The sequence below is a fragment of the Cervus elaphus genome, chromosome 10 (assembly GCF_910594005.1).
Source record: "Cervus elaphus chromosome 10, mCerEla1.1, whole genome shotgun sequence".
Lineage (NCBI taxonomy): Eukaryota > Metazoa > Chordata > Mammalia > Artiodactyla > Cervidae > Cervus > Cervus elaphus.
In genome coordinates, this window is record NC_057824.1 from 18,646,404 (window position 1) to 18,668,784 (window position 22,381).

Below are 22,381 nucleotides of genomic sequence, written 5' to 3' on the forward strand. Positions count from 1 at the left end.
AGGCCCTGCCCAGCCACAGGCAGCCAAGATCAGGGCCACAGACTCCACTTGATCTTGCCACGGGGGCCTTGCCGGCAGCCCCCGTTCTTGACAACAAGGAGCATTTTCACTACAAGCCAGATGTGAGCTGGCTTCCAAGGCCACACGAGGCCCTGTGGAGCCTGTTCTGCAGGGACTGGAGCCAGACTACCATCACCAGGGGCCCCCAGGCCCTCTCCTCACTGTGGAGGCCCCCGCCCTCCACTCCAGGGCACACACAGCATGGTCAGAGCTCAGGCCCTGGGCACACAGCCTCCACTAGTCACTAGCTCTCAAGAGCAAAATCTATTGGGGTGGGGGTGGGGGGGTGGTGGAGGCAGAAGGCCAGACCGTGCAGCAAGCAGAATCTTGGTTCCCCAACGAGGGATCAAACCTGTGCCCCCTGCATTGAAAGCATGCACTTTTTTTTTTTTTTAAAGCATGCAGTCTTAATCACTAGACTTCCAGGGAAGTCCTGCAATGGCTATTTTTAAAATTCCATTTCCCCTACTCTCTCTACCCTTTTTAATGGCAGTTAAGTTCACTCAAGATGTTTCCCCAACAGTGACAGAAAACAAAATCTTTGTCCCAAGTTCAATTCTGCTAACTGTTGAAGCAGCAGGCCAGGAGAGTGAGGGTTGAGAGTGGGTCCTGCCCCTTGGACAAGGTGCTTCAAGCTCTCAGACCTCAGTTTCCATCGAGAATGGGAGAACGTGAAGTCCTGTTACAGGACAGGGAGAATGTCAGGGAATAGGCACTGGATTCGCCCAGCTCTCAGGCCTGGCAGAGGGCAGCTACCTCCAGCAGCAGACGGGATGTGAGAAGTGAGTCTGTGAGGGGCAGGTGGGTGGGCCGTTGGCGACACTGACGTGGCTGGATCTGGGTGGACACTACGCGTCCCACAAGCTGGCCCAGAAGGGAGAGGCCATCCCTAAACTGGGTGGCCCCAGTCTCCCAAAAACACACAGAACAGAGCGCAGCTGCCAGGATGAGTGACAGACGCTGTTTATTAAGGGAGCAGAGAAGGGCAGTTCACACCCAGTGTGTGGGGTGTGTGGAAAAGTAACAGTGTGTCTAGTGATGGGATGGAACATTCTGAAACCCAGGGGTTTCAGAGCTGCCCCACTCGTGGCGACAGCAAACAAGGCCTCTTATTGCGCCACTCGGCCATGTGTGAGGCCACAGATGGGAACCGATCAGAGAGGCATGGCCACATCAGAAAGACAAAGAAGGGCAACCAAGGCCAGCCTGCATCCTGGGACATGGCCACCTGGGCCGGATCAATGGCAGCCCTGGCACCTCTCCTGGGGAAACCCCCAGACTTCCCGGCAGGCGGGGGAGGTTGGAAGGAAGGGTCTCAGGGAAGTGTTCCCGCACCAGCCATCCATCCAACAGGACAGCCGTGGATCTGCAAGGGGGACCCCCAACCACTGTGATGCTGGAGAACCCCCTCAGGCTACACCCGGCAAGTGCAGTGAGGTTGGGGGAAGGAGAAGAGCAGCCCCGGGAGGACGGAGACATGTAAAGCTGCAAGCGGCCACAGCCACCAAGGCTTCCCCCGAAGTGGGCTGAAGGGTGTCCCCCAAGTCAACAGTCAGGGCCTTAGAGGGGGCCCCACTTGGAAACAGGTCCTTGCAGATGTAACAAGCTAAGATGAGGTTGTTCCGGACTGAGTGTGCCCTAAATCCAATGACGGTGTTCTTACAAGACAGGAGCACACGTGGAGATACACAGAAGGGGCCAGGCTGGGGGGAGAGGGTGGTGGCAGAGCCCTGTGGCCACAAGCCCGGAGGAGACTGCGGAACGGACCCCACCCGAGCCTCCTGAAGGAGCAGCCCACAGGCGCCTTGACTTCAGACTCTGGCCCCTGAACTGAGAATTCCTGCACCCCTGCGTGCGGTCCTTCGTGGTAGCCCCAGACCCTGATCCACCTGCGGGGCCCGGCTTCCTGCTCACACTGGGCCCACAGGAACAGAGTCTGAAGACGCCCGGAGACGGGGGAGCTGACTCCGGGGCTGAAACGACCCTGCAGGTCCCCGAATGATCAAGCCCAGGCCCCAGGCGTGTCCTGGAGCCCTGGGGGTCTGCGCGGCGGCTGCTCCCCGCCGTGCGTGCGCTGGTGCTTGCGGAGGTCGGTGCCCCGGCGGAAGCCCCTGCCGCAGGCCGGGCAGGTGTGGGGCTTCTCGCCCGTGTGCGTCCGGCGGTGCGCGCTGAAGTGCGAGCTGTTGTTGAAGCGCTTCCCGCAGAGCTGGCACTGGTAGGGCCGCTCGCCCGTGTGCGTCCTGCGGTGGATGACCAGGCTGGAGCTCTGGCTGAAGCGCTTGCCGCACTCGGCGCAGGCGTAGGGCTTCTCGCCCGTGTGCACCCGCTGGTGCGTGCTGCAGTTGGAGCGGTCGCCGAAGCGCTTCCCGCACACCTGGCACTGGTAGGGCCGCTCGCCCGTGTGCGTGCGCTGGTGCTTGGCCAGGTGCGACGTCTTGCGGAAGGCCTTGCCACACTCGGGGCATGCGTGTGGCTTCCGGACCCCGAGGGGCCCCGCTCTGTCCTGAGGCTGCTGGGGTCTGGTCTGGCCGGGCCCGGGACCCAGATCTGGGCGCGCGTGGGCCCACCCTGTGCTCAGTGACGCATCCTCCCGGGCGTCCTCTCCAGCCTCCAAGCGCCTTCCACGCCCTGAGACAGACAGCACGGGCTGAGGGCTCCACGGGGAGCTGGGAGGGACAGGGACGCTCGCAGAAGGCGGGCAGGGGCGCGGCGGCCCATCTGAGGCGGATGATGCAGGGCAGTGCCTTCAAGGGCCGTTTCCACATGTTCCTCGGGCACACGTCACTCAGAGCTTGAGTCCAGGAACTCAAATCAGGGGCAGACACTCAGAAACACACAGTAACTCATCAAGGCCTGTGAGGTGGGGCTGTGACGGGCCCATCTACACTTGAGGACGCGGGAGCCCACGACTCAACAGGGGAGGGACAGGCCCTCTGAGAAACATCCGCCCCCCACCCCCACACGGGCCCCTCCTGTGTCCACACTGGCTCATCGGGGAAGCGAAGGTGGGCTTGAGCTCATGTTCGCCTCGTCGGTACGACTGAGACGTGACAGAACCACCGCCCTGGCCTTTGGGGAGAGCTTCTACAGAGAGCTGAGTCTGGCAGCTCCTCAGGCGGTGACACCAAGTGACCACATGACTGTGCAATTCCACCCACAGTGCAGGCCCAGGAGAGAGCTCTGCTGGCCGGGCGACACTCGGGACATCCTGGTGGGCCCCCACCTGGCCCCTCATGTCTTCCTTGGGACTAGGCTCCCCGTCGCACCTGCGTGCAGCACGGTCCCAGTCGACCGGGCAGGACTCTCTCCTGCAATCCTGAGGGCGTGCCTCTGGAGCCCCTCAAGCCACCTGTCTCCCCCGACCTTCCCTTCAGGTGGAGCTTAGTCTTGGCAAGCGAAGTTTCACACACACACTCGTGTCTTTTCCTACCCCCTGTGACTGCTTTTGCACCAGGACGGCAGAGCTGAGGCATCGCAAGGGAGACTGCATGGTCCCTAAAACCTGTTTACTTCTGGCCCTTTTTGGAAAAAGTCTGCCAGCACTTGCTCTAAGCCCTTGAGCTTGAAGCCCACAGACACAGTCACCAAAGTCTCAGCCCAGGAGAAGCAAGATTTTCATCTGGGATGCCATCTCCTCGCAGACACCTTACCTGAACTGGCTCCACCAGAGACCTCCCTTGGCCCTGAGGCTGCTCGAGCTGGGTCCCACGGGCCTTCTCCTTGCCCCTGCAGGGCAGTCAGACAGGGCCCAGGCGTGGGGAGTCCTGCTTGTGGGGAAAGAGAAGAAAGGACGTGAATGTGACTGGGACGGAACACAAGACTGCAACAACCCCCTCCTCGTGAGGGCAAAGGAGTGTCAGGAGAACCTGCGGGCAAGCTCAATGCCTCGAAAGACAGAGAGGGAGGCACTGGGCTTCTGTGCAGACTGGCTGCTCAGAGAGGAGGAAGTGAGTGAGAAAACAGGGCCCACAGCTCTCCCTGGCCCTGGGAAGGAAGCCAGGTGTTCCGAGGCGTCAGGGTCTCACCATAACCGAGCGGAAATGGCCAAGAGTCACAACACACGCAGGAGGCAGAGACAGCAGAGGGCACAGAGATGTGGGACAGCAATGCTGCAGACCCAGCAAGCCAGTATTCTCAGCAACAGACAAGTTTCTTCTTGTTGTGTACACAGTTAAGTTTGGAAAAAATCAGGATATAAATGAAAGTATGTGATCATTAATTTTCTGTGCTAAGCTGGCCAGGCTACGGTGTCACCGTCTGGTTATATAGCAGGCTTTTTTTTTGTTCCTGGCCACGTGGCTTGCAGGATCTTGGTTCCCCAACCAGGGATTGAATTTACACTCTTGGCAGTGAAAGCACAGAACCCTAATCACCTTGGCCACCAGAGAATTCCCTAAATACCAGTCTAGATGTTGCTGTGGAGATTATTTTATAGGTATAATTAATATCTACAATCAGATAACTATAAATAGAGCAGATTACCCTCCACATTGAGGGTGGGCCTCACCAAATCAGTTGAAGGCCTTAAGAGCAACACTTGAGGTTTCCTGGAGAAGGAATTCTGCCTCCAGACAGCAGCCAAGAAGTCCTGCCTGGGTTTCCAGCCAGCTGGCTTGCTGTATAAATTTCAGACTTGCCAGCCTCCACAATCATGAGCACCGATTCCTTAAAATAAACCTCTCCATACGCACACATCCTAATAGTTTGTTCTCTCTGGAGAACTCCAGCTGATATAAAGCAGGGTCTCAACTCCTTTAGAAAACATCTCAGGAAGAGAACAGGTGTCAAGAGTGGCTGGGCAAGCTGAGAAGGGACAGTGTGGGGTGGTGAGGAGAGGCTGGCCAAGAGAAGCCCTGCCCACAGGGCCCGAGCATCACAGAGAGGCTGAACTGACACTGGACAACCGCGTGGCGAAGGAGGAGAAGAAGGCACCCAGGACAGCTCTGGGCGTCTGCCTGAGACGGGGCAAGCACCACACTGCCCTCACTGCAGGCGGGGGGCCGACAGGACACCCAGTGACCCTGGCAGTGCGGGCTGTGTGCAGCTGCTGCTTAGCAGACTCGCCAGGGAACAACCCTGACTCACTCAGCCAAGCCCTGGACACAAGGCCCACGAGTTCCTACTGTTAACATCCTCCCCAGAGATTCTTCAGGCCACTAAAGTTTGAGAACTGCTGGACCGGCTCCTAAAGGTGGGGGGAGCCAGGGAAAGTGCTGAACAGGGAGGTGGCCAGGGGCCTTGGGTCCTGGAAACCAACACACACCCTCAATGAGCCCGAAGGAGGGGGCACCCTCCCAGAGACTCGCCCACTCTGAGACACAGCGCGGCGTCTGACGGCGTCTCCCCACGGCACCTGCATCCTCCAGCAGCACGTCGCAGCTGTGGTCCTGCTGAGCCAGGTCCAGGCAGCCCCACTCCTCCTGGGACAGGTACACGGCCACGCCCCCCAAGGTCACTGGCACCTGCGGGAGTGCAGCTCGCTCAGCCCGTGCCCCTGGCCCTGCAGGCGGCTGGGCCCGCCCATCCCCTCCTCTCGTGTGATGACGGAAGGCCCTGCTTCCCCCGCCTTTTCCCCTTCCCGCCCTTTCCCTTTCCACATGCTGTTATCCACCCTCCCCTCCGAAGCTCAGCTCAGGCACGGCTGGACCCTGCTCTTCAGGACACTGTCACCACTAAGCTCCATGCAGTGCCGCAGGGCCATGGACAGACGCGCTGCGGGGGGCAGCTGCGTCTGCTGAGATCTCACCCACTGGAGCCGACACTTTCCAGGTTCACGAGTTAGCCCGCCCTGCCTCAGCTCAAGCCAGGCCCGGGACCCAAATGGGGTGACTGGGGACTTCAGGATGCCTCTAGGCCAGTGGTACCCAAGGTACCTGGGAGCACAATTAACACCCAAACAATATCCAGAAGAGGCAAATGCACAGAGACAGAGAGACTGGGGGCTGCCAGGGAGCTGAGGGAGAGGAAATGAGGAGCGACTGCTAATGAGTGGGGGATATTTTGGGGAGGTGATTAAAATATTCTAAAATTTGATTGTGTAAATATACTAAACACTGTATACTTTAAATGGGTGAATTGCATGGTATGTGAATTACACCTCAACAGAGCTGTTACTGAAACAAACAAAGGAGATTAGAATTCCAGGCCAGGTCTGGGGGAAAATTCTCTAATTTTTACCCTGATCCCAGGAGATTTTAACATACAGCTGGGTCTGAAGCGGTTGCCCGAGCTTACCACTGGGACCACAGAATCCTCCAGCACACACCTGATACTCAGGTGGCATCTGAGAGCAGGTAAGACTTCCCAGGGGGTGAAGGTCTGCCTCAGAAACCCACAGACCTGACCACTTGAGAGAACTGTGCTCGTAACAAGGGCGTGGGATGCATGGGGATGCTGCAGAGTGGGAAGCTGCTCACCTGGGACCAGGCTGAAAGGAAGGATGTGGCCAGGGCTGCTGTCTCCTGATGCCGTGAAGCTGCTGGGCCTGGGGAGACAGTACAGAGTCACCCACCCATGCCCACAGCAGCAAAGGCTGGACAGGTTCAGCTATCCCTCACGGACGCTCACCTGCAGGGAGCCCGCCCACCCCACAGGCACACAGGTCTGACCAGCCACACTCCTTCCCCTTTTCCTTCCTGAGTGCAGCGCTCCGCTTTCCTCGAGAGGGGCAGCTACTCACCCCTCTTTGGCCAGAGCGAGGGGTCTCCTCTTGGCCTACGGCTCAGCTGGGCTGGGGGTGGCTGGCTGGAGTCTTGAGCCCCTTCCCCCAGGGACAGCTCCTCTGGCTGGGCTTCCACCTGGTGTTTCGAGAACCACTCCTCTGTCCCATGGGACAGCGCATCATCAGGGAGCAACTCCGGATCCTACAACAGACAGAGATCTGCCCGCCAGCTCCCAGAAGGCTGGGGGCGCCCACAGGTGCCCCACCCCTCATCGTGGGCACCCTGGTCCCAGGCTCTGCCTCATCACTGGGCCGCCTTGCTCAGTCTGACGGCCTCTGCAACCATCCACGTGCCGCCCTTCAGCCAGCCCCCAGGGGGAAGGCCAGTGACTCGGGAAGAGGTCAGGCTCCCAAGCTGGGGAAGGGGAGGCCTGCTCCACTCCTGAAACTCTGCATCTCGCCCTGTCACACCATATCACACTCTCACCCTTCCTCCCTTCCATGAGTGTTCCTGAAAGGACTGAGCCAGGAAGGCCCTGAATCAGCTTTCGTCTTGGAAGTCTGAATTACTGCACTTGTTCCACTTCTGAAGGTCATCTCCAGGTCCTCTGGAACCATCTACCTCCTAATTCCAGGGACGGCAAATCAGACGAAATTGGGTCTCAGAGAACACTGACTGTAACCATACCAAGGACAAGAGACGTCCCTGGGGAACTGTGAAACCAGAGCCAGGGACCCTGTCCCAGGCTTAACATTCCACAGCTCTGTCACCCGGAGATGACGGTGCACAGTGGCATAGGAAAGCCCGTGCCAGGGACCCCAAGCGCCCAGGCTGGCGGGGGTCTGAGAAGGGCTCCTGAATTCCTGTTGGCCATCTCAAGGCGAGATTTGCTTACTGCATTCGACTCATCTTGTGGTCAGGTTTGTTTTTTTTGGTGGGGGGTGGGTGCTGCTCTCTTTTGACAGATGCAAAAGAACAGCAGTGTGCAGCCAATGGCACCGCTACAGGATGAAAGGTGACCTGCAGAGCTTGCCAAGTATGGAGTCAGGAGGACTCACTCTGACCCAAACAGAAGAGATATGTAAGAGACTCCCCGCATTTGCTGTGGAGGAGGAGAGTGCTCTTGAGTGGTGCTCTCTGGAGAACATTCCATGATGATGGAAGTGTCCCATATCTGCACTATCCTTGTTCAATAAGTAGCCTTTGGCCACGTGTGACGACTGAGCCTCTGGAAGGTGGTAAAGTATGACCTACGAATTTATATTTTATTTAATTATAATAAAAAGAAAAACCACACATGGCAGCTACTGTATTGAATGGTACCGCTCTGGAGAGACAGGGGCTCTAATCAGAGCATCCATCAGCACCTGTTCTTTCTTCCCAGGGCTCCTCCCTCTTTGGGAATCTTTTCAACTCTCAAGGTCCAGCCTTAAAAGGCCTCCAGCCTCCCTCCCATCAAAACCTGTGTATGTTGGGATGGTGTTAAGGAACCAAACCATATAGCTCAGAAAGGGCGATTGGGACTATAGTGGTTTAACAATAGATGCACACACGCTAGCCAAAGCTGGGAAACTCTGCAGCTACCTTCCTCAATGTCAGCCCAGAGCCCACGGGACCTACAAATGCAGACCTCAGGAGCAGGGCCCCGATTCCTCACCTCAGGGCCCAAATGCCCCCCACCTCACCCGCGGCCTCTGCTTCCTGGGCTCCCGCTGCAGCCCTTCCACGAGGACCACGGCCTCCTCACCACTCTCTGGCTGCTGCTCCCGCACCCGGGCCTGGATCTCCCCCGGCAGCACCGTCAGGAACTGCTCCAGCACCAGCAGCTCCAGGATCTGCTCCTTGGTGCGCAGCTCGGGCCGCAGCCAGCGGCAGCAGAGCTCCCAGAGGCGGCTCAAGGCCTCCCGGGGTCCCGCCACCTCCTGGTAGCAGAACAGCCGGAAGAGCTGGCGGAAGGTTTCAGGGCTGGGGTCTTCCGCCTCCGAGGAGGGCTCTTCTTCCCAGCAGTAGTCATCCTCCACCTTCACGACGAGGATATCACCCTCGAGGATGTCACCCTCCTGCTCCAGGGGGGCCAGAGGCTGAGAGCCGGGAGCGGTCGCCATTGCTCCTGGCGGCCCTTGCCCTTTCCCCGGCCTGGAGATAACGCCTGTCTCTCCCTGCACCTCTGGCCAGACACTGGGAAAGATGTTTTCAGGGCTCTGTGGAGAGACAGTAAACTCATACGGGGTGCAGCACAGGGGCTGGATAAGCGTCTGCGCCCATAAGCCCCTGCCCTGGCCCCAAGGCCAACTCTCCATTATTGGCAAAAGAAACAGTTAAAGTAGATCAACCTGTCTTCGCTACTAACCCCATAATTCCCAGGACAATCACCCCCCCCCCCCCGGAGAATTTCTTAATCTCTGGGCCTCAGTTCCTCAAGTGAAAGAGGAGGTTGCTGAGAGGACTAAACAGGATGTTTTAAAAGGGTTTACTTTTTAGCACAGAGCCTGGAACGCGGTCACAATTCGAGAGAGTTTTCATTTTCACAGTTTGCCATTCTTGGACGAGGTCCCTCGAAAATATAATGAGAATCTGGGACATCTCTGCCAAGGAAGGCTTAGATTCTATCCCAACCTGAACCCGGATTTCGGGCTCCACGAGCCCCACCACAGCCCCTCTCCTTCCAGTGTCTTGACAAGGTCAGGACTCTCTAGCCGACCTGCTTTCCCGTCTCGCCCCTTCAGCAAGAGGGACAGCTAGGACCGAGGCCGAACACAAACCACGCTCCATCAAGCGCCGCGGACAGAAGCTCGAGCGGGGACCCTGCGTCCGCACTCACCGACAGCACTGCGACTCGTGGGGAGCTCGCGGCGGGCCGGTGCTGCGCGGTGGAACCGGAGTGGGACAGTGGGTACGGAGGTCTAGGCGGTCCAGAAACTAGGACCAGTATCCGTGCATCACAAACCCGAACGCTCGGAAGCGACCATTGGCTGAGCCGCGCGTCGAGCTGGAGAGCAAGGCCGCGAGGGCCGCCCACGGGAAGCATTCTGGGTAACGTAGTCCTCGCACGTTCAAGCCCGCTGTTGAATGGGAATGGGTCTTGGTGGGCGGGCCAACGGGAGGCATTTTCGGTAACGCAGCCCTTTGGCTGAACCTTAGGCTACCTTAGGTAACGCAGCGCTTAGGCTGAACCCTATTGGCTGAACCGACTTTCACGCAGAGAAACGAACTACGGAGCGACTCTGCTCCGCGAGGTGGGACCCGCTCAGTTCACAAAAGCCTGGCGGGCTACAGCCCACGGGGTCGCAAAGGCGGACACGACTGAACTGAACTGAACTGAGGCCCCGCGGGATGCACTGTGGGTAATGTAGTCCTCCCCCGGCTGAGCCGCGCCCTGGGTTAGAAGGGTCCTGGGAGGCGCTGTGGGCTTCCCTGGTAGCTCAGCTGGTCAAGAATCCGCCTGCAGTGCAGGCAACCCCAGTTCCTGGGTCCACTGGAGAAGGGGTAGGCTTACCCACTCCAGTAGGCATTGTAGGTGCTAGTAGCCCTGAACCTCCAGTGCGCATGTGTGAGTGCTACAGCGGCTCCCCAGCTACTTGGCCATTCTCCCAGCTTCCGTTCTACCGCTCCGCACCCCCCCCCCCCCCCCCCCCCCCCCCCCGGCCTGAGAAAGTCCCAAGGTGGACGGGACCCTGGAAATTTACTGTTTTACCTACATAGTACTATGTATGTGCCCGGCTCTGTTCTAAACGCTTTGTAGTTATTAAATCGGTTCCTCTTTGAAACAAAGGAGGCTTTATTATCCCTGCTTTGTAAGGTCAGTAAACAGAGGTGCAGGGCTTCCCTGGGGGCTCAGATGGTAAAGAACTTGCTGCAATGCAGGGGACCTTGGTTCGATCCCTGGATCGGGAAGATCCCCTGGAGGAAGAAATGTGAACCCACTCCAATATTCTTGCCTGGGAGATCCCAGGGACAGAGGAGCCTGGAGGGCTACAGTCCATGGGGTCGCCAAAGAGCTGGACACAACTTAGCCAACTTAGCAGCTAAACAGCAACAACAAAACACAGGTGCAGAGGTTCAATGACCTGCCCAAAGACACACACACCCAGCAGGTGCAGAGCTGGGGTGAGGCTGGAACTCAGGTGTCTTAGTTCAACTCCAATTTTAGAGGCTGGAAGATGAAGACTGACAAAATTGTTTGGTGCATCTTGGTTATCAACTGCTTATTTCTTCATTTGTTAATCTGATCAACAAATATGTATTTTATTGGCCTCTGCTCTGACCCAAGCAGGCACCATGAACAGGTGGTGAACTGGACAGTCAGTCCTTGGTGTCCCTGTGGAGCTTGGAGGAGGGAGGTGGAGGCAGGTAGGGATCTCTGAGCAGGCAGAGGATCATGGTGAGGCTTGTGTGCCTGGCGGTGAGTAGTGAGAGCTCCATAAAATCACTGACTAACCACCAGACGACCCTGAGTCCTTCAGCGCTGGCATCCCCAGGCCTAGCACCTCCCACTGGCTTCCTTCTTTCCATCCACTTCATTCTCGCTTCACTCTCCATTCTTGCTCACATCCCACTTCTCCCCCTACAACCAACATCCATTTTCTCTTGTGGCACACAGGCAGAACAAGATGCTGGGCTGCCCACCCGCTGACTTCTAGGGACCACCCCTGCGGAGTGGGAGGCATCTTTAAGGGAAGACACCAGATTTCAGGGCAGCCTCGTGGTGGGGCTTCAAGCAAGGCAGGATCACATGTGCTTCATTTTCCCCTTACAATCTTGGGCTGCTGGTCAGGAAAGCCATGCTCTTGGCGGGAACCAGAACCAAGATGTGGGGCCGTCCAGAGCACTGGCACTCAAGCTGAGTACAAGCAGCCTGCCATTCTGTCAGCCTCAGCGGGGAGTGGAAAGGGGAAATTTGAACAAGTCACAGAGGTATGTAGCGGGGGAGGAAGGACAGAGAACAGGAAGAAGAAGAGAGACAGATGTACAACAGGGAAAAGGAGGAAAACAGAAGAGACACGTTGGGCTCTGTCTGGAGGGGCAGACAGGGGTGGGGACACCACCATCCTCAAAGCTGCCCCACACCTTCCAGTTTCTAACGGCCTCCTGCTTAGCTGCAGGGCCCTGGCCTTGTGTCTTGCATCATCTCCTCAGGGCCAGATACACACAAGTCAGCAAAGTCCATGTAGTGACCACGGCCTGACTGACATAGCCCTGGTCCTCTCCTCTCTGGGCAGTTTTCAGTGACTATGGCCAATGGAGTTTTAAAGGATACATTTCTACTTTGCCCAGGATTTCTTTCTTAAATCTATTTTGAGGGGGACACACATTCACTCCATAACCAATGCACACCAGTATGGATTTGGACCTACACTGACATACACCCAAACCAGATCCTGGCTCTACCACTTAGTAACTGGGTAAGCCTTACCTTTTACCTCATCTGTAAAATGGGGATTGTCATAGCTCCAGCTTCTGAGAGCTGACAGATGAGACTGAGCTTATAAAGTCCCTCTGATGATGTCTAGCATGTAACAGGTGCTCCATAAACACCAGCTCATGACCTGCAACCATACTGGGATGAAGCCTGCAGGCCTCCAGATTTGTGGATCTCGGATGCCTGGGGCCGTGGAGTTCCTGTAAGAGGTTCACAGTTCATTAAAGTGCCAAGCATGGTGTGGAATCTGAAGGAAAAGTATTTATTGCTGTACATGTATCTATAATCACATATTTATAATTATAAAGGTAGCTTGTTTTCATAGCATTTATGGAGTTTACAAAACAGCTCGACTTAAAATGACAGCCATAGGACTTCTCTTGGAGAAGGCAATGGCACCCCACTCCAGTACTCTTGCCTGGAAAACCCCATGGATGGAGGAGCCTGGTAGGCTGCAGTCCATGGGGTCGCTAAGTGTCAGACACGACTGAGCGACTTCACTTTCACTTTTCACTTTCAGGCATTGGAGAAGGAAATGGCAACCCACTCCAGTGTTCTTGCCTGGAGAATCCCAGGAACAGGAGAGCCTGGTGGGCTGCCGTCTATGGGGTTGCACAGAGTCGGACACGACTGAAGCAACTTAGCAGCAGCAGAAGCGTAGGACTTCTCTTGTGGTCCAGTGGCTAAGACTCTGCCCTCCCAATGCAGGGGGCCTGGGTTCAATTTCTCATGGGGGAACTAGATCCCACATGCCACACCTAAGACCCAGCACAGCCGAATAAATAAATATTAAAAATAAATAAATAAAATGGCAGCCTCACACTCATTGAAGCAGGCCAACAATTGAGAGGTTCACTCATACATGTCCTCCTCTGAAGACAGAGGGGAAGATCATCTTCAGACGGATGGCACACAATTCATAATCACATACTGGGCATTGGTTCAGCTCACACTTACTCCCATGACTTAATTATGGCTGGGAAGAGATGGTCTATGATCCAGCACTCTAAGTCTGAGTCACCTGTGGTAGCAATTTCCCAAAGCCCAAATAACTAAGGACCAACAATTCAGTACAAGGCTAACAGTTTAGCTAATTCTACTGAATTATCTCAGGTCATCAGAGAACTACAGTTTTCAAAATTTGATATGTGATGGGTGTTTTTTTATGAGCTTCCCTGGTAGCTCAGATGGTAAAGAATCTGCCTGCAATGCAGGAGACCCCGGTTTGATTCCTGGGTTGGGAAAATCCGCTGGAGCAGGGATAGGCTCCCCACTCCAGTATTCCTGGGCTTCCCTGGTGACTCAGACAGGAAAGAATCTGCCTGCAATGCGGGAGACCTGGGTTCAATCCCTGGGCTGGGAGGATCCCCTGGAGAAGGCAACGGCTACCCACTCCAGTATTCTGGCCTGGAGAAGTCCATGAACAGAGCCTGGCAGGCTACAGTCCATAATTCAACTGAACTATATCAGACAGTCACCAGAGAACTACAGTTTTCCAAAACTGATATGTAATTGGTGTTTTGTTATACTTTTTCTAAGGCCTTTGCAAGCTAACAATAAAAGCTAACGTTTTTTTTAAGTACTTCCTAAGTCCATGGAGCTCATGTTTTAACTTACTAAAATCCTCATGACAATCATGTAAACATCATCGTGACCTACATTTTAGTTAAGTAAACTGAGGCTCAGAGAGGTGCAGAGCCCTGCCTAGGGCCACACAGCGAGGAAAGTGTAAAAGCCAAGACAAACTCAGGCAAGCATGCTTCAGACTCTGCTCCTTAGAACACTCTCCTAAAGGTAAACTTGAATGCCACCTATGTAATTGAAGCTTTGACTCACAGTAAATATGCAAGCTGTTTCTTTGAAGACTCTAGTCCTGTCCCAAGATTCTCCTTTGAGCTGCCCAAGCAGGGCCCCTCTAATTTTCTCAACACACTAAATAGATCTGCGTGGCATATACTAATGGTAGAGGCTCAGTAACTATTTGCTGAGAAATCAAATAAATAAGTGGGTGGAATTTGTTCTTTAGACACTGAACTCTGTTGCCCAACTTTATCACAAACTTGATTCCAGGACTTCCCTGATGGTCTAGTGGTTAAGAATTTGCCTGCCAATGCAGGGGACACAGGTTTGATATCTGGTCTGGTAAGATTCCACAAGCCGTGAGGCTACTAAGCCTGTGGGCTGCAACTACTAAACCCGCATGCCTGGAGCTGGTGCTCCGTAACAGAAGCTACTGCGATGAGAATCCCTTAAGCTGCAATAAAGAGTAACCCTTGCTCGCCCCAACTAGAGAAAGCCTGTGCCCAGCAACAAAGACCCAGCACAGCCAAAAATAAATAATAAATAAAAATTAAAAAAAAAACACTCTTAATTCTGACAATAATATAAATTGGGGTTAATGGTACCTATTCCCTAGAGGATACTTACTATAATAGAATTAAATGACAGAGTACATTAAAATATTTTGCTCTAGACTCAAACATAGGAGCACTCAGTGAACAGCAAATGTTTTGTTATTATTTTCATTAACAGAAAGGATGGAGAATAAGAGTGCTTGCTGGGCAATACTGTGAAATCTCTCCTTGGAGTCTGGCTGTGTTTTGGTTCCATCATGAAATTTTAGACACACAAGAGGATTCATCAGTTAATGAACACCTCGAACCACCCAGCATTTGAAACTATCTGTCTTTTTCCTGAAGTCAGCAAGTTAAATGAGAAGCAGATGAGTGACAACAGGTGTGCAAAGCATGAAGGATGCAAAGGATGCAAAGGATGCGACATCACGAAAAAAAGGCTGGAGTTTGGAGGAAGGAAGGGACTCAAGGACCACCAGGCATGCTTGGAAATCCTCACCCGTGGAGATGTAGTCAAGTCTGGAAAGTCTCCTGTTCAAGGTCGGCTCAGTTGTGGCTCAGGACAGGGTGATGATTCACATACTTCTCTTGGGAAAAACACAGTGTCAGAGTCTGCTGGGCTGCCGTAACAGAGTACCAGAGACAGGGGGCTTAGTCAACAGACATTTATATCTCACAGTTCTGGAGGCGGGAAGTCCGAGATCAAGGTGCTGGCAGATTCGGTTCCTGGTGAAGACTCTCTTCCTGGCTCATGGATGGTGCCTCCCCTGTGCCCTCACTTGGTAGGAAGAAACGGTGCTCTCTCTCTTCTTTTCATATTAATTACCTCCTATAGACCCTGTCTCCATATACAGTCATGATAGGGCTTCAGTGTGAGTTCTGGGGGTCACAGTCCAGTCCATAACACACAGAACCCACAACCACCACCAGTCCCTGGAATGGCAAAAGTCCCCCCTCAGACTATCACCCACTCCGGGCCTGGGGTCACCTGCTCAAATACCCACAAGGGTCAGAGAGGAAGGTAAAAATGGGCTTTTGACACAGATACTAAACATTCTGGAATATTCTTGCTTTCCACAAAGACATATGCGCTCTCCCATTTTTCTTTAAACATGTCCCTCTTGGGTTTTCTTCTGTATTACTGTGTGTGAGAGTGACTTGAGTGTGGAGATTTTCTCTCTACAAGAAATGTAACAGTGCCATGTGGCAGATGGAGCAGATACAAGGCCACCGGAAGCAGTGGGGGACACAGGCCCAACACTGCCTGCCAATTTGGTCACTTCCCAGAATCTAAATATTTGGATTTTTAGGTGAAAACTCCCAGTTTAAATGCAGACTCAAAATGGGATTAAATCCTGTGTGAGATAAACCAAACCCACTAACACATTTCTGGGCTGTTTCTGGCACAAAGATGTATAGGTAGACTTCATTTTATTGCACTTTATTGTGCTTTGCATATATTACGTTTTTTTAACAAATTGAAGGTTTGTGGAAACCCTGTATTGTCAGATGATGGTAGCGTTTTTTAGCAATATTTTTCTAAATTAAGATTTGTAGAGTTTTTAGACTGCTACTGGGAAATGAACAGTAGGATGCTACTGGGAAATGAAATAACGCTACTGCATACTTAATAGACTACAGTATAATATAAACTTGACTTTTATATGCCCTGGAAAACCAAGAATTTATGTGACTCACTTTATGGTGATAGCCTCTTCTCAAGGTGGTCTGGAACCAAACTGGTAGTATCTCTGAGGTATGCCTGTGTGTGTTAGTTGCTCAGTCATGTTCAACTCTGCAACCCCATGGACTGTAGCCCGCCAGGCTCCTCTGTTCATGGAATTCTCCAGGCAAGAATATTGGAATGGGCAGCCATATTCCCTTCTTCAGGTGATCTTTCTGACCCAGAGACTGAACCTGTGTCTCCTGCATTGCAGGCAGATTCCTTACCATCTGAGCTGCCAGTAAGTCTATACACAGAAAAAAAAATGATGCAGGTGATGATACTGCTTTGAAGAAAAACACACCAGGGGGAGGGGAAAGAGCAATGCAGCTGCTCTTTTAGGTAGAAAATATTTAGACAAAGGACCATTCATTCACCTGGCCTCCATTTCAGAAAGGGAAGCCAGCATCTCCTTGGCTTCAGTATTTTCTCCAAAGGCTTTCTTAAAAGGGCAGGAGACCAGAGCTAGGGAAGAGAAATAGAGGTAAAATGTCCAGCTTCCCTCCAAGAATCTGCTGTGGGCTGAAGCCAATCACAAAGAGGAGAGCCAGCCCGTAAGAGAGACGGACACACAGAGGAACAGCTGAGGAATGGAGCTTCTTAAGCCACTTCTAAGAAAAGAAATTATTGATGCCACTTTTTAGGGACCACTGCTGTTACCGAGTCCAAACTTGTACTGCTGGCTACACAACCGGCCAATAAATTGAGGTGAGTTGTTGGTGCAAGAACAGCAACTTGATTCAAAAAGTTGGCAGACTGAGAAGATGGCAGACTTGTGTCCCGAACAACCATCTTGCCTAAGTCAGAATTCAGGCTTCTTTTATACTAAAAGGGGAGGGCGTAAAATCAAACATTCCTCGTCTGGTCAGCCTCCAGAGCGGCTGTGTTAATTTCTTGCCGTCATTCACACATGGGTCTGGTAAGGATATTTCTAGTGAGCTCAACAAAGGTGCTTGTGTGCTGAGTCACTCAGTCATGTCCAACTCTCTGTGACCCCATGAACTGTAGCCAACCAGGCTCCTCTGTCCATGGGATTTTTCTAGCAAGAATACTAGAGTGGGTTGCCATTTCCTCCTCCAGGGGATCTCCTGGACCCAGGGATTGAACCAGCCTCTCTTGCATCTCCTGCATTGACACAGGGATTCTTTTACCACTGAGTTGACAGAGAAGCCCTAAACAAAGGTATTTGAGCTTAATGATCATTACTTGGAAGGTGGCATTCCCAGAGATGGGCCATTATGGATAATTTAAGCTTATAGGCAACATCCCTTTAGTAATTAACCTGCAACAGACTACAAAGGTTCTTCCCTATTACACTGCAATGGAGAGAGAGATCAAGTTCAACTCCTAATACAACAAGGAAAGGTGGGAACTTACAGCCAAGGTGCAGGCCTGGGGACTGAGGTGGGAGGGTGGCAGTGGATGGAAAATTGGTAAAAGGAAACGTAAGGGGTAAGAAGGGTTTCTTGCTGAAGGAAGGTTTTGGTGACGAGACATCACCTGGAGGATGCTGAAGGATGAGGAACCCAATTCCGTTGGGGGAGGCGGGTGGTTCTGGCTAAAATGGCCACAAGCAAACAATGCAGAAATAAACAGGAAAGCCCAGAAATCAGGGCCTAGCTGAGAAAAGAGTTCAGAGGAGTCCAAGTAGAGTCTGGTCAAGAAGAGACCCTTTGCCACCTGGTCCAGGGTAACCCGCCTCCCTGTCCCTGACAGAGAAGACTGCTTTGGAGAAGAAAGTGACCTTTGGAGAAAAGTGGCCTCTGGAGACTCTCTTTTCCAAAGGCCAAAGTTGTTCACGCTAAGCCTCTGAAAGAGATGCCAAGTGCCTTTCCCTACCCTCTGCCGGGAGACAACAGCCTCCGAAGTCAAGACCCACCCTCCTCAAAACCCCAACAACTTCCAACCCCAATTCCTTGTCCCGCCTGCTGCTTCTCCCCGATACAAGAATAATAATGGCCACCAATTTCTGAGGGCCGGGCAATACCCATTCCCACTCTGTTCCTAAGTTACTAACGCCAAAGGTGCTGTATCTCTATTTTACATGTTAATAATAATAATAATAATAATAACCCTGAAGCTCCACGAGTTTTAGGTATAGAGCCAAGGGAGGATAATATGGTTGTGAAGTGATAGCAATGAGACTGGAACACAAATTTTTGATTCCAGAACTCTAGTTCCTAAGTCCCGGGCTAATCCACTGTAGCCCGAAATAACAACGCTGACAACCTGAGGCCTGACTCAGCCACCCTTGACTCTGACTGAACTCGCTCTGAGGCGCGGCCTGGACCTCACCAGCAAGAGAGGCCAGCAAGAGGAGGCACTCCAGGTTCGACTCCCGCTTCTGCCCTAACGGCTGCGACCGTGCGGAACTCACCTCCGCGCCCGGGAAGGAGCCGCAGCGCACGACTAAGGGTGACAGGACCTCGCTACACAGCGAACGCCAGCGCGCCCGGTGCAGCAGCAACTCGGACGCAAACCGGATCCACAACCGCAGTCTCGCGCGTCCTTCTCAAAGCCTCGCAAGAGGCTGGTGCCCGCGGGAAGCAGAAGTCGCGGACGCCGGAAACGGGGAGACAGCTAGACTACATTTCCCAGAATGCGCCGCGCGGCGCTGTTCAGGCAGCTGCCGAGAGGCCTACCTGCGGCAGGGCGAGGGGTCGTGTTGCTTTAAGGGTTTTTCCTGGAGGTGACCCGGTGAGGGGCGGGCGAGAAGGGGCATCAGCCTCTGGGCGCCACATTGTCGTTGCCGGTCCCTTGCGTGCTCCTATTCTCCGTTTCCACATCTGTGAATGGGGGACATTAATTCGTTCAAAACCCTTCATCCATTCATACATATATTTTTTTCTTTTTTTTTTTTATTCATACATATATTTTTTAAAGCCGCCAATTGAGCGATCCCATCCGCCAGCTCTGCTAGGCGCTGGGGTTTCGGCGATGATGAGCAAGTGCTTTCCTTCATAAAACTTATATTCTGCCAAGAAAAAGGTATACACTGGACAAATAATTGCACAAATAATTGTTTAGTCACCTCTTTGGTAGATGCTACCAAAGCAGTGGAGGAGAGGGGACCTGACCCTCTTAGGGTGAATGTGTCAGAGGGAAGGTAACTTAGAGTTAGCTTGGGGGTTTGGCGGGGGAAGGGTCCACACAGAAGGAACCGCAAGCGTGAGGATCCTGAGGCCGGAGAGATCGGGGTGCATCTGCAGGACAGAAAGGAGACCAGTGTGGTCCCGGTGCAGGGGGCCAACCTTGGGAGACAAGACTGGAGAGGTGGGACCAAGCAGGGGTCTCTGGAAGGCTCCCAGGAGGATTGAATGTTATACCCCTAGAGCCAGGAGAAAGGAGTAGTTTGGGCTTTTAAGCAGGATAGTGTCCTGGTAGGAGAGGAAGCTTGGTGGAATACAGATGTCGGGGAGTCCGTAGGGGCGCAGTGAGACCGACTGGAAGCTCCTGGGGTCTGAAAGTGAAAGTGTTAATCACTCTGTTCTGTCCAGCTCTTTTGGACCCCCATGAACTGTAGCCCACCAGGCTCCTCTGTCCATGGGATTCTCCAGGCAAGAATACTGAATGGGTAGCCATTCCCTTCTCCAGGGGATCTTCCCGACCCAGGGATCGAACCCAGGGATCTAACCCAGGTCTCCAGCATTGGAGACAGATTCTTTACCATCTGAACTAAGAGGGAAGCCCTGAGGTCTGAAGTTGAAGTAATACTGGAGATGGTGGTAGTCACTCAGGGAGGGATCTGATCCAGATTCCTGAAGCAGAGTCCACAGGGCCCTGGGAGTGATTGGGTTGGGGTGAAGGAGGGAGAAGACAAGAATAACACATTAGTAAAATGAGGATAGTAACACCTGGGGTAGGTAACCTCATGATTTAAATGTGCAATAAAATGCCTGATCCATAATAGAGCTTGTGCTAAATCACTTCAGTCATGTTCAATTCTGTGCCACCCTGTGGACTGTAGCCCACCAGGCTCCTCTGTCCATGGGATTCTCCAGGCAAGAGTACTGGGGTGGGTTGCCATGCCTCCTCCAGGGGATCTTCCCAACCCAAGCATTGAACCCGCATTTCTTATGTCTCTTGCACTGTAAATGGAGTCTTTACCGCTGAACCACTGGGAAAGCCCAATAAAGGCTTAATATATGCTTAATACATGCTAATTTTTAAAGTAATAAAGACTGCTTCTGTATTTAGAGCAATGTTTGTAATGATAAAAACCTGAAAACAATCTCAGTGTTGATCAACAGAATGATGGATGGATAAATCTCACAGAGATTATGTTGAGCTAAAAAGCAAGTGACAGAACAAAATCATTTCCATGAATTATAAGAACACACAGAATGAAAAAAAAAAAGAACACACAGAACGATGCTGTGTATGATTTAGGAATATATACATGTGTGGTATCCCTAAATGTATATGGGCCATGACCTAGTGACTAAACAACAACAGCATAGATGGTAGAGGGTAAAAGAAAGGTGGAATTTGAGTAAACACCTAATTCAAGATGATGGTTATCCCTGATGATAGGGGCAGGGGCTGGAGAGAGATGTGATGGGGGAAGAGTGCAGGTGGCATAAAAATGCAAGTTTTTGTCTGTTTTTTTTTATTTTGGCTGTGCTGAGCAAGCGACTTGTGGGATCTCAGTTCCCCGACCAGAGATTGAACCCGCCCGACCACGGATTGAACCCACCCGACCACGGGTTGAACCCGGGCTGTGGCAGTGAAAGCGCTGAATCCTAAGCACTGGGCCACCAGGGAAGCCCATATATGTGTACATGGATCCCCTCTTTTTTGGATTTCCTTCCCATTTAGGTCACCACAGAGCACTGAGTTGACTTCCCTGAGCCCTCCAGTAGGTTCTCATTAGTTAGTCTATTTTATACGTAGTATCAATAGTGTATATATATGTCAATCCCAATCTCCCAGTTCATCCCACCCACCCCACTTTCCCCCTTGGTAACCATATACTTGGTCTCTACCTCTCTGTCTCTTTCTGCTTTGCAACTAACTTCATCTGTGATTCCCTGTTTTTAAAAAGGCCCACTATTGTTACTTATTGGGTTTCCCTGGTGGCTTCGTGGTTAAAAAAAAAATGTGCCTGCCAGTGTAGGAGACTGGGGTTTGATCCCTGGGTTGGGAAGATCCTCTAGAGAAGGAAATGGCAACTAGCTCCAGTATTCTAGCCTGGGAAATCCCATGGACAGGGAAGCCTAGTGGGCTATAGTCCGTGTGGTTGCAAAAGAGTCAGATGTGACTTAGGGACTAAACAACAACAACAACATTGTTAGTTGATACGATGACTTTATCATTATGACATGAACCTGATTAGCATGTAGCACAATGGGAACCCCCCCATACCTATAAAATGGAACAAAATATTCAGATAAATGATCCCTCATGGGACCTAGGCATCTGTGAGCAGGCTTGCCTTCACACACCCTGGGAGAGTAGGTTGGGGGTACTGTCCCTGTTTCCTGCAGGAGGAAGTGGAATCTAGGATGTCAGGTGACTTGCTAAAGTCCTAAAGTCCTTCAGCTAAAAAGGGGCAGAGCTGGATGTGTCATCCACGCTTGCTGGGCCTGGGGAATCCCGAAATGTGTCAGCTGAAGCCCCACTCCCACCCCGCCCTCACCCAGCTGATACAGGTCAGGAAATGCAGAAGAAATCTGTGTACAGTCATTACTGTTACTGGGTCCACAACTGAGTCTATGCCAGGCAGGCACTGTAGCATCTCTGTGGGCATGGCAAGAGCTTCCAGAACTGGAGGGAAAGTCGTCAGCAGAGAACAGGACCACTGTCCCTGTGAAATGGAGCTGGACCCTATGGTCCTTACCCTCCATGTCCTCTGCCTGCCTTCTGTCCGTGGAAAACTTTAGTCAAAAAACAAGTTTAATCAGAGAAATGAGAAATGCAGAAACATAGGAAAATGGTCAAAGGAGACCAAATAATAATGATGTAGTCATTAAGCATAGTCAAGGAGAACCTTTAGTTCTTTCTCAAGGGCTATAGATAATATTCTGAGCCACATCCTGTGAGCTGTCTTATAGATACTGAAACACCATGTGGAGAAGTTAACTACTTGATAACCGGACTGCACCCATCACAGGAGCTGCCACAATTCTGAAAATTGGCCTCAAAGAAATGGGGACAAATGGAC

General features: G+C 52.5%; 1 protein-coding gene across 7 annotated transcripts; it reads right to left on the reverse strand.

The window, feature by feature from the left end:
* Nucleotides 1-1,002: 1,002 nt before the first annotated feature.
* ZNF500 (zinc finger protein 500) lies at nucleotides 1,003-18,746 on the reverse strand. 7 transcript variants are annotated; one of them, XM_043914225.1, is made up of 9 exons: nucleotides 14,995-15,115; nucleotides 12,136-12,341; nucleotides 9,544-9,784; nucleotides 8,408-8,923; nucleotides 6,740-6,923; nucleotides 6,477-6,544; nucleotides 5,324-5,522; nucleotides 3,711-3,824; nucleotides 1,003-2,688 (listed from the first exon to the last, which is right to left on the reverse strand). In XM_043914225.1, the coding sequence occupies exons 3-9, from the start codon at nucleotides 9,748-9,750 to the stop codon at nucleotides 2,063-2,065; spliced, it is 1,914 nt and encodes a 637-aa protein (XP_043770160.1). In that variant the 5' UTR covers nucleotides 9,751-9,784; nucleotides 12,136-12,341; nucleotides 14,995-15,115; the 3' UTR covers nucleotides 1,003-2,062. The 7 variants fall into 7 exon arrangements, with proteins under 7 accessions (XP_043770160.1, XP_043770161.1, XP_043770163.1 ...); XM_043914226.1 differs by lacking the exons at nucleotides 12,136-12,341; nucleotides 14,995-15,115 and adding an exon at nucleotides 18,596-18,746; XM_043914228.1 differs by lacking the exon at nucleotides 9,544-9,784.
* Between the last annotated feature and the right edge of the window lie 3,635 nt (nucleotides 18,747-22,381).